The following is a 17,157-nucleotide window of genomic DNA, read 5'->3' as shown; positions in this document are numbered from 1 at the left end:
TTAAAAGTGATTCTGATGGTATTTGATGACATTTTTTCTCCCTTTCTTTTCTTTTAATGTGTCAGTTCTAAAGACAATTAGTCACCGCTATCACTATCCATTGTCTTCGATAGGAGTAAGAAAAATGTGTTGCATGGAAGGATACCATATCCATTAGGAAGCGAAGGTTTTTATACTAACTCAGGTCGAATACAACACTCGACTGACAGTTGCGTGACCATATACTAGATTCTTAGCAGTGTTGGAACGTATTTGATAACGAACCCAAGGGTCATGCTTCACCATACTATTTATCATTATTATCCTAATCTTTGACTTTGCGAAGGTAGACATAATCCATTTATTATGCAATATTAATATATGTTTTTCTGTAATAATAGCACCATATTGTCATGTTCAGGCTCTTTTCTCAAATATATATGTACTTCCGTGGTGGGAAATATATGTATTTACAAATAACTTCTGTAGCTTTACATGTAATTATTATCATTACCCACAGTTACGTAAAGGAAGATGAAATTAACCTACTAGGAAGATTCATGTTACAGATTTATAAGTAATCTAAGGGAAATTAGTTGACTGTAAATCTTCTTCCGGTTTCGAAGATTTGCTTGGAATTTATCTTAATGTGTATGCAGTTTCCATACACAATGAGCATTATATTCCCACAAAGTGTAAATAATAATGTTCAATTAATGTGAGCTCTGAAAACGAATAAAGAAAATATGCAACAAACCTAAAATCAGATTTATAGTTAGGAGATTCATATCTAAGCACTAAGATCTCAATTTATGTATCGAAGTGCCATAATATTTAGATATAAATAATCTTGGAAACATAGTGGCTCAGTTGTAGAGCCTTTACCTCTGGTACGTGGGGTCCCTGGTTTGATACCCGGTCAAGTAAGTTTGTGGTGGAAACATCCTGACCATGGGTTTTCTCAGTGTACTCCAGTTTCCTCCAGCTTTCTCATTCCACCAATTTTTCCATCATTACTTGCTTTAATCATCGTCTCCCTTAGTCTAAAAGACGTAATCATGGAACCTTAAACTGAAAGATTTCATTTCACTCTCGGAAACAAAGTAAATTTACCATGAAATCACGTACTATGAAAATAATAAATATTGTTCACCTGATATCAAAATATACATAAGTATTAGATATGAAAATAAAATGTAGTTTTTTTTTTTTTTTTTTTTTTTTTTAGGAAATTTTATAGTGCTGTAGAAAAAACTGAAATCTAGGTTCATTTTTAGTCAAAACTAAAGGGAAATGAGATAGTACTTTTTTTTTGAGTAGATTGTGCTTAGATTTATGTGCAGGCTAACGTAAATTTTAATCTACTATCAAGCTTAATTTGATATTACTTTCATTGCACAAGTATTATTTTTCAAACTCCTAAGGTTTCAATGTATATTAACTATGAAACATATTATCAATAAGGAATTTAAAAAAATAAATAAATAAGAAATCGAAAGATCCTGGAAATTTCATTAATGTCCTATCGAAGGGTCGTTTTGACCACTTGTTTCCAACTGCCGGATTACAATGTAGCAGTGGTTTCTCAATCCGAGAAAAGCAGAGAGAAACACAGTGAGGAAAGTAGGTGTTAAGGATGACGTAAGAGGGCAAGTGCTGGCAGTGTATATGCAGTCGTGAATTCACAAATAGTACGAGTACTATACCTTCGAACGTTTTTATTTGCCTGTCACTGCTGTCTTTTATCAACGCCAGGTTACTTCCCAGATCCTTCCTCTCTGTGTGTGCTTTACTGATAGAAGGGCAGCATGCTGAGACTTTACACGTATTCAGTTTGGATTTAGATTTCTGGATTTTCGGCATCTGTGTTCATTTAGCACGTCATCGAGCACACTATCTGGGGAAAGGGAAGGAAGGACGCGGCCTGGACCTATAAATGAGGTATCACCCCGACATTTTCCTGGTGTGAATTAGGAACACCTAGAAAAACCTCATTCAGGATGGCTGGCCCTGAAAAAAGCTTTTTACACTCTTTCGACCGAGTGCCCCCACCGGAAATTGAACCCGGGACCGTTCAGTTGAAAATGACTGACTATGACTGTGAATGATCCCACGAATCAACACTGTGTTTCTTCAATATACGATTATTGCTTTTCTGTTTGTTCTTAAGTGCGAAGTCTATATAATAAGTCTTCGTGTAATGTGATTAAAAATTCTGTGAAATGAACTTTCTACTTTTACAACCCATGGTTATGTCTTGTATGTTGAGGTCCCTGGTTGGATCCCGTAGATTTTCTTGGCTTACTCCCGTTTCCTCCCGTATTCACATTCCACCATTCTTCCATCATTTACTTACTTTAATCATCGTCTCTCTTAGTCTAAAGGGCATAATCGCTGGACGTTGAACTGAAGAATTTAGTTTTTCATTGTTTATACTCTTTAGGCTGAAGAAGATGGATAATTATAGGAAGTGAATGATTATGAAATAATTGGTGGAATGACAATGTGGGAGGAAACGGAAGAACCTCGAGGAAAACCACAGATACCGTGTTATCTCCCACAAACTCGAGTGGGCGGGAATCGAACCAGAGATCACACTGGAGCAGAGCGCTCTATAACTAAATCACTGTACCCCCTACGTAAGACGAGGTAAGACGATTAGTTTAATTCCCAAATCTTTCAATAACTTGGATACGTAACTAAATATTTGTTTCTACCATGAATACGTGATAATAATCACATCTTACGAATTTTTAAATGCTACTAGCTGAAGCATTCACAGCGCATCATTCACATATGAGCATAAATTTCTTTGTCATTCCTCACAACATCTATACATGTCCCTTTACAGATATGAGTGAAAGACGTGTTTATAAAAAATCGGCAAGGGGTACCATAAAGGGGAGATTTTGTTCAATATCATGCACCGTTTACAATATTTGAGCCTATTTCTGGTTGGAGTTGAGTTGATTTTAGTTTAGCGTCCCTTTCAGCAGCGAGGCTATATGAGACGTGGACCTACTGATTAACGTGGAATCCGAACCACATGAGCTCCCGCCGGGAATCAAACCCGGCTCTCCCACGCCAAAGGCGCGTACGCTAACCGCTTAGCCACGGAGGAGCTCGTATTTCTGGTTGGAGTTTCTAATTCATGTATGATCAGTGTTTCCTTTTTACATGCAGTATGTAATAAGCAAATACATTACACATACAATTAGTTGTGGTGTTCATTGGGCCAGTGATATATGGTGTTCATTGGGCAAAACACTCCAAACAATAAAGATTCATCTTAGACTAGAGAAATGGTTATCTTTCGTTTTTCATTATCATTTGGCCATGAAACAAACGCCGGAGAGAATTTACTAACCCCTGTATACAAATATGTGGTGTTAGATTGTATAACTCGTAGATATGATGTTTTCTTTTTTAAAAAATCAACACTTCCTGTGTACCCTCAAAATGTAATAAAGAAATAACGGTCATGATTTTTTAAATATTCAATTAGAACTGAACAATCTACACAAAGTTTGGAATCGGTCAGTGAAAACGGCGTCTTTTTAGAGCTTAGAGTTCTCGAGAATTTACTGTCGAAAGGATTGATCACAAACATATAAAAGTCGACAAACGTACAAACTTTTCTACCATTTTAATAGCCTATATAGATGTTTGAGAGAGAGAGAAGGGCATGCCAATGTCTCCTGATCGTGTTTACCAGTTTCTACCCTATATTATACCCACAATGCTTCATTTTATTAGGTTTCTTTTCGATTTATTTTTTAAAATATATTTTTGAACGTGCTTTCATTTAACTTAGTATGTACCAACTTTGTCTTCAAATCTTGTAGTCTTAGTTCAGTTCATTTTACGTCATCGTACAATGATAACATTTTGTGCAGTGACTTAAGTCGCGCGACAATGCAGTATTCCATTATCACTTTCATATTTTTCTATATACAGTATATATATATGTTTAAACCAAGAATAATTTTTAGTTAGATCGTACGGAAAAGGGTCTATGAGAATAGAAAGTGCGTTTAATTGTGACTAAAAAGTAGAAAATACAATAAAATGTTTTAAATAAACATGCTTTCTTTTAAAAAATAAAACAAATTTTACTTAAAAATGTAAAAAAAAATCTTTTCAACATTTTTTTTTAATTTATGAATAATTATAAAGAAAACCGCATGGGAAACACTCTCATATACAATCAAGTTATAAGTAGGTCTCTATAAAAGTGCACCGAATAATCTTTTTTTTTTTTTTCAAAATACACTTATTTTTTTTTTTTTACTTTTTGACATGATTTGTTTTATTTTCAAAAGAAAATGTGTTTTAAAAAATATTTTAGTTTACTTTGGTTAGATTCAAATCTTGAAATTTTAATCTCACTCATTTAATATTACCTAGAGCTCTGAAGTAGATATTGTAAATCCGACAATCGTACAATTTTTGACATAATTTTCGTTGTAGCTTATCATTCTATTGTAATAAAGTTAATGAATTTATTAACAATTCTCATAACTAATTATAATCAAAACTGCTCTGGAATTGGTATGAGGATATAACAATCAGATCTTTGTAAATTACGTTTCAGATTCTGAAAACTGTGATAGATCTCACTAACTGAGTGAATGTGAAAACACTAATAATAATAATAATAATAATAATAATAATAATAATAATAATAATAATAACTAAATGATTTTTTAAACAATGCTTTTTTAGTCTTAATCTCATTTCTTCATTTTACCCCACCAAAAAATTATATTGTCTTTTTTGTGAATTTTATAAGAAACATTGCTTTTGTTTTAATTTTATTTTATAAAGTATTATTATTATTATTATTATTATTATTATTATTATTATTATTATTATTATTATTATTATTATTATTATTATTATTATTTGTAAACGCATATACTTTTGTCTAGGCACGTTAGCCTTTCCGGTGTAAACTTTTAAGTACAAAAACTGTCTAGATATAATGTTTGTCTGAATGAAAAGGAGACTATGGCTATATCTAAAGAATAGTATCTTACAAAATATGTTACTTACAGAACATCTAAAGTGCAGTTCATGTGTAACATGCACCTAACATACTTGCTATTCATATTGATGCACTGACCCCAGTGTGTAGAAAGGGAGTAGATGGCCTTAGGATAGGAATTCCTGGGATAATTTTGTGTCCCGGATCATAATGCTGACACCAACAGAATATGGTGCAACGTGCGAGATACTGCGCTTTGTATACCTGCATACTGTGAAAATTTTTGAAAAGTGCACGAAGAAATTGGACAGTCTCCGTTTCACTTGGCCAGACCTTATATAATATAGCTACACTACAAATATTAATTGCTTCTTTAAAATAAATATATTCACATAATATTCGATTTTATTTCAGCTGTGGAAAGACTCCCTGTGCTGCAGTACTGTAGAGAAGATGTTGAAAGGCTGGAAAGGCGGTGGACGGATGAAGAAATGGCCAGGTGGAGCAGGATAAGGGAGCTTAGGTTGCAACAGAAGGAACTAAAACAAGAGCTCGCAAACGCCAAACGTCGTCTCTTGATTCCCACTACCAGATGGAGCTACGAGTGTAAGTATAATAATTACAGTAAATGATGGTTCAGTAAGTCTTGAATATACCCGGGTACACTTTTTAATGCCACTAACATTTCCTTTGATGTAATCCAAAGTTTTGGACTGTGAAACATTCCTCATCATTGGCAAGGTATTCTTTTGTTTCTTCCTAACTCAACAAAGAGTTGTGATGTTTATTATCTTGTTTCTTCTACCTTCTTCTATCTTTGTGAATAGCATAGATAAGCTACAGTATACTACCAAACTGGAAAGAATAGGTATGAATGTACAGGGTTAGCATACATGATTCATTCATTTTGAAAGGGCTATTGTGGTGGACAAACACCGTGCTCGTGTCTTTTCCTGGGGTTCTCCCGTTTCCGCCCACTTTCTTCATTTCACCATTTCATTTATTTCCCATCATCACCGTCTCCTTTAGCCTAACCGGAATAATCGTGGGACGTAAAACTCAAAGATTTCATTTCATTTGAAAAGGCTATATTTTCAAAAGTATGACACATACACACATGAAATATATATGAAAAGAACCACAACTCACAAAGTTCATATAGCCTTTACAAATGTTCAATATGTGCCCTTCTGGTGACACGACACACGTCCAGACGACATCTTTTTTCTTGCTTTCTTTCCTTTTGCGGTAGGTACTAACTTCGTACTGTCTCACCCGATCGGAAAGCTAATGGACTCGTGCTGCCACCTGGAATACACAATACAAACTTGGTGAGCTTTGGTTCTTTTCATATATATTTCATGTGTCTATGTGTAATACTTCTACGATCAATATCAATACTAATACTAACCTCCTACGATCAACAGCTTTGATGTTTTGTACAGAGCGGAATTACTATGGAAATCATCATCATCATCATGATTATCATCATCATAATTATTTTGTTATCACTTTCAGGTCATCTCCAACTTTCATGCCATCTTCCGCTAACCTCTTCATTTTGACGTAAGAAATACTTTTTATACACCATTTCGCCCATCAACTGGAATAAGCTTTCTCTTCCTTTTTATCTTCTGTATACTCTTTACAAAATTTCTATTAACACAGTTTATTTACAAATAAAATTCCGACATTGTTTTTTTTTTTTTTTTTTACCTCCTTTTAAGTATCTCCTGACATGTCCTTTTCATTCCTTGCTAACATCTACTCACTGATTTTTTTTTTTTTTTGTTCAATGTGATTAATTTCTCAGTTCTTCTCAAGCCTATTTTTCAAAGGCTTGCGGTTGTTTCTCAACATTCTTTCGTAGTACCTATGTTTTTACATCATACAATATACCCCACATGGAACCACGGTGGCTCAATGGTAGACCCTTCATCTCTGGTGTGTGGGGTTCTTGGTTCGATTCCAGATCTTGTCTAATGGACTTCTTAGTAGACGTACTCCTTGTCGCTTGAGTTTTCTCGGGGTTCTTCCGTATCATACCACTTCCTCCATTCTATCATTTAATTCATTATCGTCATCATCATTTCCCTTATTCTCAGAACACAATAGTGGGACGACAAACTAAAAAAAAAAAAGCATTTGTTGACTTTTCTGTAACTTTTTATTGAATGAGTCAGACATATATTGTTCGTCTTCCTAAGGTTTTTCCTACAATCTCTATTCTTCCTTCTATTTCCATTTCACATTATCTAGGTTAAACTAGTTACCTATTCTATTTTATCTTTCCAACTTCTATACAGTTTCCTTCATTCCAATTAGCTTGGTTTCGTCTTTTTAATATTAATTATCATCCCTATTCACGATAGGGATTTCCTTCAATTTTCTAATATCCTGTCCATTTTTATTCCAAATTTCCCCGTAAGAGCCATATAGAATTGAAAGCAAATACACTTAACTCGTCTTCCTTTCTACCTAAACTCAATTTCCAATATATATACTCTTCGAAAGTACTTCTCTAAATAGATGTCAGATACTGATGATGAAAGCAGCTTGTTAGATTCGTCTTACAATTACAATTTTTGTAATTTTTTTCATAATTTTACACTTTGGCAGGTTAGTTTCTTAAGAATCTTGATTCATTTGATTCCGTCCTAACACAAAATATCCAAGTCACTAGCCTTTTCTAAATTAATATATTAAATTCATAATTTCTTGTCTTTTTCTATGAACCGGCCTTATACTGATTACCCTAAATAAAACTGTGTGAGAAGTCCTTGATTCGATCCCAACTCATATGAGTTTGTGAGGGAAGAACCTATCATGTTTGTGGGCTCTTCAGTTTCCTCTCAGATGCTTATTTTACCAGAGCTGGATTAACCCGTCTGGAGATCCGGGGCTAGTGAAAGCACAGTAGGAAAGTTAAGGGAATATGTTTCATATTTTTGGTCATATTTTATTTTATGATTATGATTGTGTGTTTATAAATCTTTTAGATAGAAGTTGAGCTTTTGATCAGAGTGGAGGCCCGGAGCAATAGCCCCAACCCCACCTTAATCCAGCCCTGCATGTTACTAATTATTTTATACTCAATTTTATTTCAACTTCAACTTTATTATTCGTCAGCCTTCTTTTGCCTACAGAACATAATCGTGGGACGTAAAACTAGAATTTCCATTTCAGTTCTCAAGTAAAGCAACGATATCATATGATTTCCTTTTGTAAACTGGAACTATTCTGGAACTAACTGTACTAAACTGGAACTAACTGTACTATTCTACCTCAAGATCTTAATTTATTCTAAAATAAAATTTGTTTAAATACTCGTATTCACAATGCAATTTTTCCCATATATAATACTAAATCATTTGTTCTGTACTTCTTACATTTTTTTTTAGATTGTTTTATTTTCTAACGAAATTGTCATAATATATAAAGAAAATAATCAAACAAACAAACAAAAAGAGCTGTCTCCCTCTCGTGTTTTATAATATATACGAAACAGTAATATTTGTCTTATGTTCTTAAACTCTTAATTAACTCAGACAAATATTATGTACTTGAGTTCCTTGTTCATTCCTTACATTATGAAGAGGTTGTTCCTCAGCAATGTAACTCTTTTATTTTCATTCGCTTCTAATCTTCAATATATGCAGTAGGCGGTTGATTTTTATTTATTTTTCTTTTACATATTATTTCTCCCATCTACCTAGAACATTATTTTCCTCACTAATTATCTTTCCATCTTTATTTTCGTCCTTCCTTTGATTGAAGAACTTATTTAATGTTTATAAAACTTGGGTTGAAGGTAGCTTTTGATTCGCTTAATATCCATGTGGAATATTTTCCTGTACAGACCGTTTGTTTTCTAGTTATTTACCATCAAATCTAAGGTTTGGACTTCCAAATTCTCCCCCTTTTCCCTTCAAAAAATCAACAAATTACTATTTAGAAGAAGAACTAAGAGGGAATACATGGAAGAAACATGTTAAACGTTAAGTAAACACAGTGCTAGTACTAATGATGGATGATTTGTTTTCCGTAATCGAGAGATTTATTGCTAGTCGATTGTCATATTTATTCTATATTGAGTCAGGATGACTTTAGGGCTGCGATACTATAATGAGGAAAGAACCAAAAAGAAAGTGCTATGTATACTATTTTCGCAAAGTTGAGCACACGAAGAAAATGTACAGACAACTTCCGATTGAATCCAGTTCATAAGTAAAATGTTTGTACTTTATTCAACTCTTGATTTTGCTGGATTTTCGAGGTAATAACTTGCTGGTTTTAATATTTGTGTTAGTTATCACACGTATTTTGGTATTTGGAACGAATAGTAAATGATTACATGTTGGATCCACATATTCTCCTTTGTCACATTTCGTTCTCTAGTACTTGGTTTACTGACTAAAGATATCCCTTAAAGAAACCTTAGCTTTATCTCAAAACAATAGTACTTTTACTTATTGAACCGACCAGCAGAAGAATCAGTATGCCTTACTGCAAAAGTACAAAAGACAAACTGAGAATATAGCTAAATTGGTTTCCCATTCAATCAGGATACGTTTCTTCCACATGGCACTTCAACATAAAATTCAATTATTAATACAATTAATTTAAACAACTTAAAAGGATTCGAGAGTACAAAGAGTGGGTCTCTTATACATAATTTTGCATTTTCCTCAGCTCTCAATCATGTGAGGAACTATAAATATCTCTTGTTTCATTACGTTAGGCTAGTTTCAAACGTACAACTTCGATTATCTTCCTTTGTGAAGTTGAGACGTTTCGGGTATTAAGGGTGAACTCAACGAAGACTTGTTTCAGGAAAAAACGAATATTAAACTTTTTTGATAAGGGCAAAAAACATTCCTCTACCAGTTATTATTATTATTATTTTATTATTATTATTATTATTATTATTATTATTATTATTATTATTATTATTATTATTATTATTAATTCTTTTGATATATATAAAATAAACTAGTGTTGGATTCACCCTCACTAATCGGAACCCTTTGTACATTGTAGGCTGGAGGAGAGTGCCTAACATAGATTTAGTGTTATATTTGAGATTTCAGCTCTGCATGCAGAAACACGAAAATATTTACATAATTCACTTGATTAACTGCATTGAACTTGAATATTACCGACGTTTCTATACCTGTCAGTAAATCGAACTTTGAATAGCCCTAACAAATTTATATTTAATAGTATGCAATCTATTAACGATTTCAAAGTACGGTGTATTACAACTTGTATTAGTCATAGGTGCTGCTGGAAAAGATGTTGCAATACAACAACGGCAATGCCCTTCTCGCAGTGAAGTTTACGGTATGCAATTAATTGAAAAGTTGGGTATTTTTACTTAAATTGATAAATATTTTTAAACTTCGTCTCAAATTAAAATGCGGAATATATGTTAAAAGTAGTACCATGTGTTTTACGTCCTCATCTTAAAACATACCTTGGTAGAGAAAAATATATGTACGGCTCAACACACACATATATAAACACTATTTTCATTTCTGAGGCTCAAGTTTCTAATTGGTCTCCCTGTTTTGTCTTCAAGACAGATGTTCTTTTGTTGCAGTTAGTTATTTTTCACATTTTAGTTTAAAAGTCAGTGTTACTTTATTATTTTAAAATATTTGTAATTTTTGTTCATTTCTTTTTATATGGTTCCTATATGGTAACAGTTATAAAAGAAAACGAGAAAGTTTCGTGATATGAACTCAGCGTCTGAAGAGCAGGTTCAATCTTTGGCCCGATTTCTCTACTGCAGCCGGAAGTTTCAGATCTGCTACATCAGTTGCAGTATTGAATGTGCACAATCTGAAAATATACCGTTTTTCCCCATTGTGAAACGAAACTTACTTGGTTGAACCCACTCAGTCAAACATATTCACTCTATGGCCAATGGAACCGGAGGTTCAGTGTTGCATTCACAAAAGATCTCCATTAATTTCTGTCCTTAGCCAACTGGATAAGTTTCTACTTTGTATTCTTATTTCTGCAAGATTAATCTTAATATTAATATGATCTTGAAGCTTTGCTGGCGTCTAGTATTAATCCAATGTTCTCGGGATTGCTGCCAGAGTGAGTGTTGCTGTGCTGAGCTTTTGTTACCATACAGCGGCAACATCTTCAGAGCTCTGAACATAGCTCTGAAGATGTTGCCGCTGTATGGTAACGAAAGCTCAGCACAGCAACATTCACTCTGGCAGCAATCCAGAGAACATTGGATTAATCTTAATATTATCCTCCCGTCTGCGCCTAGGTCTTTCTAATTGTCTTTTGGGTTACCAGTTAAAATTTTAAAAGTGTTTCTACTTCTTTTTATCCTGGCTAGATGACCTGCCTCCTGAGCCTCCTTGATTTAATGACCTTAACAGTGTTAAATAATTATACAATTCCTTGTTATGTTGTTTCCGCACTTCTCTATTCTCGTCCATATTGAGCCCGAATTTTCGCTTTAGGATTTTATTTTCAAATACTTTGTCTGCGTTCGTCCCTAAAAATAAGTGACCATGTTTCGCAGTCGTACAATGCAACCGGCATAATTATCGTTGTATATATTTTAAGCTTCAAACTCTTTGACAGTATTCGTAAAGAGAAAATAATTTGGATAAATAATAACATGGATTTCTATTTTCAATCGACATTTAATTTCTTCGTAGATATATATTTTTTGGTTTGATAATGTTGATCCTCGATATTTAGAAGTATCCATTTTGTTGAAAGTGTTTTTTTTTCTTCATATTTTAACATATCCATAATTTACAATATAACGGTCCGGCGAACTTCCATGTATTTAGTTTTATCTGCATTTACTTCTAAACCCATGTCCCTGTAGGTGTTTAATGAAACCTCTGTATTTCTTTCTATTGTCTTCGTATAATATACTATCAGATTTACAGAACCAGCATAAGCCATAATCAGCTCTAGGGCTTAGTTATTGTCTGATTTTCCGTATAGCGTATTCCAGGACAAAATTGAATAATAATGGAGACATTTCATCTGCTGGTTTCATGAAATTCTCGACGTGAAAGCTCGTGGACAAGTATTTTCTTATTCGAACCTTACTTTGGGATTCATTTAGACACATCTTAATTAATGTAACTAGTTTTTTTCTTGGTATTGCAAATTCAGTAAGAATGTTTAACAATATTTCCCTCCTAACAGAGTCGTATACCTTTCTGAAATCTATAAATAATAATTAATGTACCAGTGTATTGCATTCTAATTTCTTTTCGAGTATTTGACGAATGGTAAATACAAGATATCTGGTGGATAGTTGATCGATTTTGCCCAAATCTGCACTGGTAATCTCGAACAGCTTCATTTACATATGAGATCAGTCTTGCTAATAGAATGTTTGAGAGGATTTTATAGGATGTAGACAGAAGATAAACGACTCGATAATTGTTAAAATCAATTCTGTCACCTTTCTTGTGAATTGGAACAATAATGGATTCTTTCCACTCCAGTGACAATTCATCCTTGTTTCAGATAAGGAGAATGAGTTTGTGTACCTCGTTGCACAACTTTTCGCTTTCAGCTAAACGTAACTCAGCAAAGTTATTTGAAGTAAAATGCGAGAAATAACGAATTGTAGCAAAATAACAAAATACGATGTAACACTCAAAAATAAATAAATAAAGTCAAATAAGATAGTTATGATAATCATACGTACATACGTGTTAATAGATTCTATTTTGTTTTTCAGTGCATGTGGAAGCAAGTATGGACTACAGGGACCCAAGTTTCGTCGAGGCATTGGAACGTGAAACCCTGATTCTAAGAAAACGAGTCGAGGCTTGTAAATCACATATTATGATGGTTACTTGTTTTGACGCTCTTCCCAAACCAGAGGACTGATTGTAGAAAAACAAATCAAGTTATAAATATGTACCAATTTTGATCTATTTACACTAGTGTTGAACAATAGTGAAGAAGAAAAAAGAGTATTGCAGATGCCGTATTATTTATTTCGGAACGTGGTTGGTGAGCCCTTTCCTTCTAAATTTTCTCTTTTGCAAGTGTCAAAATGAGAGAACTGTGTTTTATGAAAAGTATTCTCCTCTCCCCAAAAGTAAGTGTTAAGTGTCTTATCAGCATTGTAGTTGCTGACACATTAAACATATATATATCTTCATTCTAAATAACACGTCCAATTTCTGTAAGTGTCCTTCACTTAAAATAAATAAATAAATAAATAAAACTATCAAATATGGCTGCCTTGTAAACCTTTGTACTTTTTCTATATATGCTGCTGAGCTTCTGCAAAATGTGACCCCTCTACTTTTAGTGCAAAAATGAATATCTTTAACTACGGTTGCTCAAGTAATGCCAAAAATATTTAATTAGTTAGATATAAAATATATGGCTATTGTTCAACACTAGTTTAAATTTATCATCTTCAATGAAGACTTATGTAATTGTGCTAAATAAAATTGTATTATATTTGTACAGAGATGCGATATATATAATTATATATAAATATATACGTTTAAATTTAATGTATAGTTGTTATTTTTAACCCTTTTTTCTTTACGTGTATATAAGTGTATGGGAGTATGTGTGTGTTTTTAGGGCTTTCTATGATACAAGAATTGGCTCTCTCGTCTCGAAAAGTGTATATCTATTTCTATTAGAAAAGCTCTTCTTTGTTTAGAAAATTCTATTTCGCCTTGTCTCATCGGTGACTTTATGTGTGTATATGTTTGCTGTTACTCTCTCGTTCAACAAGTTAGGGTTTTATACTATACTAGCGTTGATTACCCACTTCGTCAGGTTGAAATAAAAACTTTAAATGTACTCCTCCTTATGTTATGTGTCTGGTACCCGCGAAGTATGCTGTTTTCATCTGTAAGCGACCCCGAAAACTATGGAATCCTCTTTCTCCAAGTTACAGATTGAATTTGGATTTAAGCGGCATCGGAAGTGTCACTGTTCATCTCAGCGGCCTTGAAAACCATGGATTCGACACTAATGTCAGCCATTTTTGATCATTTTTAAATATCTCCCCTCTTCCCCCTCCCCCAAGTTTTGCCGTGAAAGTGAAATGATAAAAGCCATCCCAGGCCCGAACCTTACTTACGTTGAAAACTCGATCGAGAACGGTTGGGTGGTTGAAACGTTATTAAGTTAAAACCGTAGTCACTTTCATTTTTATGTATTTTTTTAAAAGTATTTTCCCTCCCATAAGTTGCACCTGTGGGTCCGAATTTCCCTCCTCGAAATGCTGTCTTTTCTGTGAATTTTGTCTAATTTTAGGGATGATTTGCAAATTTTAATATGTTTTATCCTTATGTTGAATTTAGATCCCTTTTCGAAATAAATTCCTGCGTACGTGTCTAAAAACAGGATTCGGTCAGGGCGCTGCTTCAGGGAAGATTGGAAAGAGAATTTATTGAAAGAATTGTTTTCGCTTTAAAAATACTTTCTAAATGTGTCTACGGATACCTTTCCAGTATCAAACACTGCAGATAAAAAGGTACCAGACGTTAAAACCTTAACTATACTCGATCAATTGCTGTAAAGAGTTTGGAAGTCCGTACAACAACTTTAATAATTGAATTCTCAAGACGAGAACTAAATCTCAAATGATCTCTAATCATATTTACCTTAAGAACATAAGATAATTTTCTATGGGACTGATTGCACTAATCGGATAAAAAATTTGGGAAAGACAATTCATTAAATATTTATCTTCTTGTGCGAAAGAGAAAAGATAAAATAATTAAAGGATTTCGATGGAGCATTGTGCTTCCCAAATATTAGCAGACTTGCAAAATACGTTCTTTGATTCTCACATTGCAACGCAGAAGCCGAAAGAATTGTAGCTAATGTCACTGACAGCTTGCATTCCGTGTGAGTGTAATAGGTCAACTTTTCAGGTGCTGTACATCATTTCAAGTTGGGAAAGAACGCCTCAAACTTCACAATAAAGCAAATGTGCAAGAAAATGAAAATTAAATGAAATCTTTGAGTTTTACGTTCCACGCTTATGCCGGTTAGGCTAAAGGAGACGGTGATGATGAGTGATGAATGAAATGGTGGAATGAAGGAAGTGGGAGGAAATGGGAGAACCCCGAGAAAACGCATGCACACGGCACACGGTGTTTGTCCACCACAAAGTTCACTTGGCGGGGGCTGGGATCGAACCCGGCACCCGAAGCACCAGAGGTGAACGCTCTACAACTGAGCCCCCGCGATCCCCGCAAATGTGCAAGAATAAGAGTAATTCAAATAAAATATCGCTTGTAAATAGACAAAAGTGCGTGTGTATGTGTATATACGAGGGACGGTCGAAAATTTCTTGGAATGCTGTTGTAGTTTTGATATTTGTGATGCAATTACAATGAATCTTGTTCAGTTCAGTCCATAGATCACATAATTATGAAGTTGGCAAGTGTGAACAGGTCATAACAGGCAGTGTACGAGTAGTGTAGTGATCAATAGGCGCAATTTCATAGATCGAGCAATCCGCAAACATCAACTTCATGTGCAAATAGTCCAGGCAATAAAGGTTTTATATCGGGACTAATGTACACCATTTTAACAACTACAGTGGTGTCTACGTGAAGTTCATTTCCACAAATTACACAAATAAAATCAAAATAATTCTTTTTTCGTTTTTTTATATTAATGTTGCTCAGGTAGCCTGCAACAATATGAAATTACTACACTTGTCAATGTAATATATTATTATACTGATTTAAGTTTCATCAATCAAAATGATATGGAAGTTCAAATTTAAAATTAGGAATATTATTTTCTACTTTCTGTTATACGATAAGTGATATTCACAAAAAGAAATAGTAATATTGCGAGCTCGAAAATGTATAATCACAATACGACATAAAGACTTATGTATTTTAAACAGGAGTTTAGTTTTTGGAATGAAACACATTTGGGTTTTTATCCAGACACATTACATAACATATTTTATACATTAAAAAAAAAAATTGACTGTGAATAATCATGTAGTGATTAAACATTTCAATGCTTGTTTTGCACTTGAAAACTGCTATTTTGCAGTTAAACCTAACGTAAACTTGTTTGTAGATTAAAAAAAAAAAAAAAATCTAAATTGATTATGCGCAAGTGAATAAACTGTTACGTTCTAGTTAAAGATAACAAATCAAAATACTAAAGGCATACTAATATATGCTTACATTTCAAATTATAAACGAAAAAAAAAAAAAACATTACAGAAAAAAAAGGAACTTACTAGATACTCATTAAGTACTTCTCACTTCCACTGTACAAAATCACTTAGCACATATACAAATTTCATAAATCTCCCACTAAAACTGATGCATAAAGGTAGACAGTGTCAAAGCTGGGATACGGCGTGCGCCTAGCCGGCCCGGCAGAATGACTTTCCCGCACCTGCAGTTATTTCGTAAGAATTCTGTTGATATCTTTCCCATTACTATAAACATATTAATACGTATATAAGTTTAAAGTTAATAAAACAAGCTAAAAATTTTATTTGAAACATTTTGTTGCAACGTTATTAGGGTTTTAGTAATAATAACAAAAATCTTGAACATTATATTGAAAAAAAATACTTTTTCAACAATTTATTTCAATAGCACCATATATACCTACTTTAGCTAAAAACACGTAAGGACATAATTTAAAAAAAAAAAAAACTATGTGAGGAAGCTACTTTCAAAAAATCATATTGATACGAGCTGGCATAATGGAGTTATTAACATTTCAATGCAGGTATTCAGATTTGCAGGTTTAGGGCCGTATGGGGGGAAGCAAGAGGGGGAGGGTTGGGGATTTTTGAGGAAATACTCCCCTTATGATGTTGTAATAACTGGCAAAGTTTCAGCTTGTTACTAATTGTTCCGACAAAAGCAAATTCTTTTTTCCATTATTGACTGGACTAAAGTGAAGAAAATCTGATTCAGAGAAGTTTGATGGCCTTGAAAACAGTTTAGCATCATCGGATGTTTGGCTCTTTCCAAAGCTCAAAATGGGCCGTTTTTGTTTGACCAACGTCGAATAGATCAAAACCAACGTGATGGCTGAACCTCGGAAAATACCAAAAGAGACCTTTCGTCAATGCTTTCACCTTTGAAACAAGTGTGTGTGTGTGTGTTCCGAAGTTACCAACTTTTAATGCTATTAAGTAAACGTGTACTTATATTTTGGTAATA

The 17,157-nt window shown here is 33.6% G+C and overlaps 1 protein-coding gene across 1 annotated transcript in view; it reads left to right on the top strand.

The window, feature by feature from the left end:
• The window catches only part of LOC145685971 (uncharacterized), a 1,426,958-nt gene extending 1,413,461 nt beyond the window's left edge, over positions 1-13,497 (top strand). The window contains 2 exon segments of the mRNA XM_081758763.1: positions 5,381-5,572; positions 12,705-13,497. Of these exon segments, the coding sequence (XP_081614889.1) occupies positions 5,381-5,572; positions 12,705-12,856 (344 nt within the window). The 3' untranslated portion in view covers positions 12,857-13,497.
• Positions 13,498-17,157: the final 3,660 nt, after the last annotated feature.

The sequence above is a fragment of the Thermobia domestica genome, chromosome 5, assembly GCF_964235325.1.
Source record: "Thermobia domestica chromosome 5, izTheDome1.hap1.1, whole genome shotgun sequence".
NCBI lineage: Eukaryota > Metazoa > Arthropoda > Insecta > Zygentoma > Lepismatidae > Thermobia > Thermobia domestica.
Note: the sequence above shows the minus strand (reverse complement) of the source record. Positions and strands in the feature narration are given on the sequence as shown.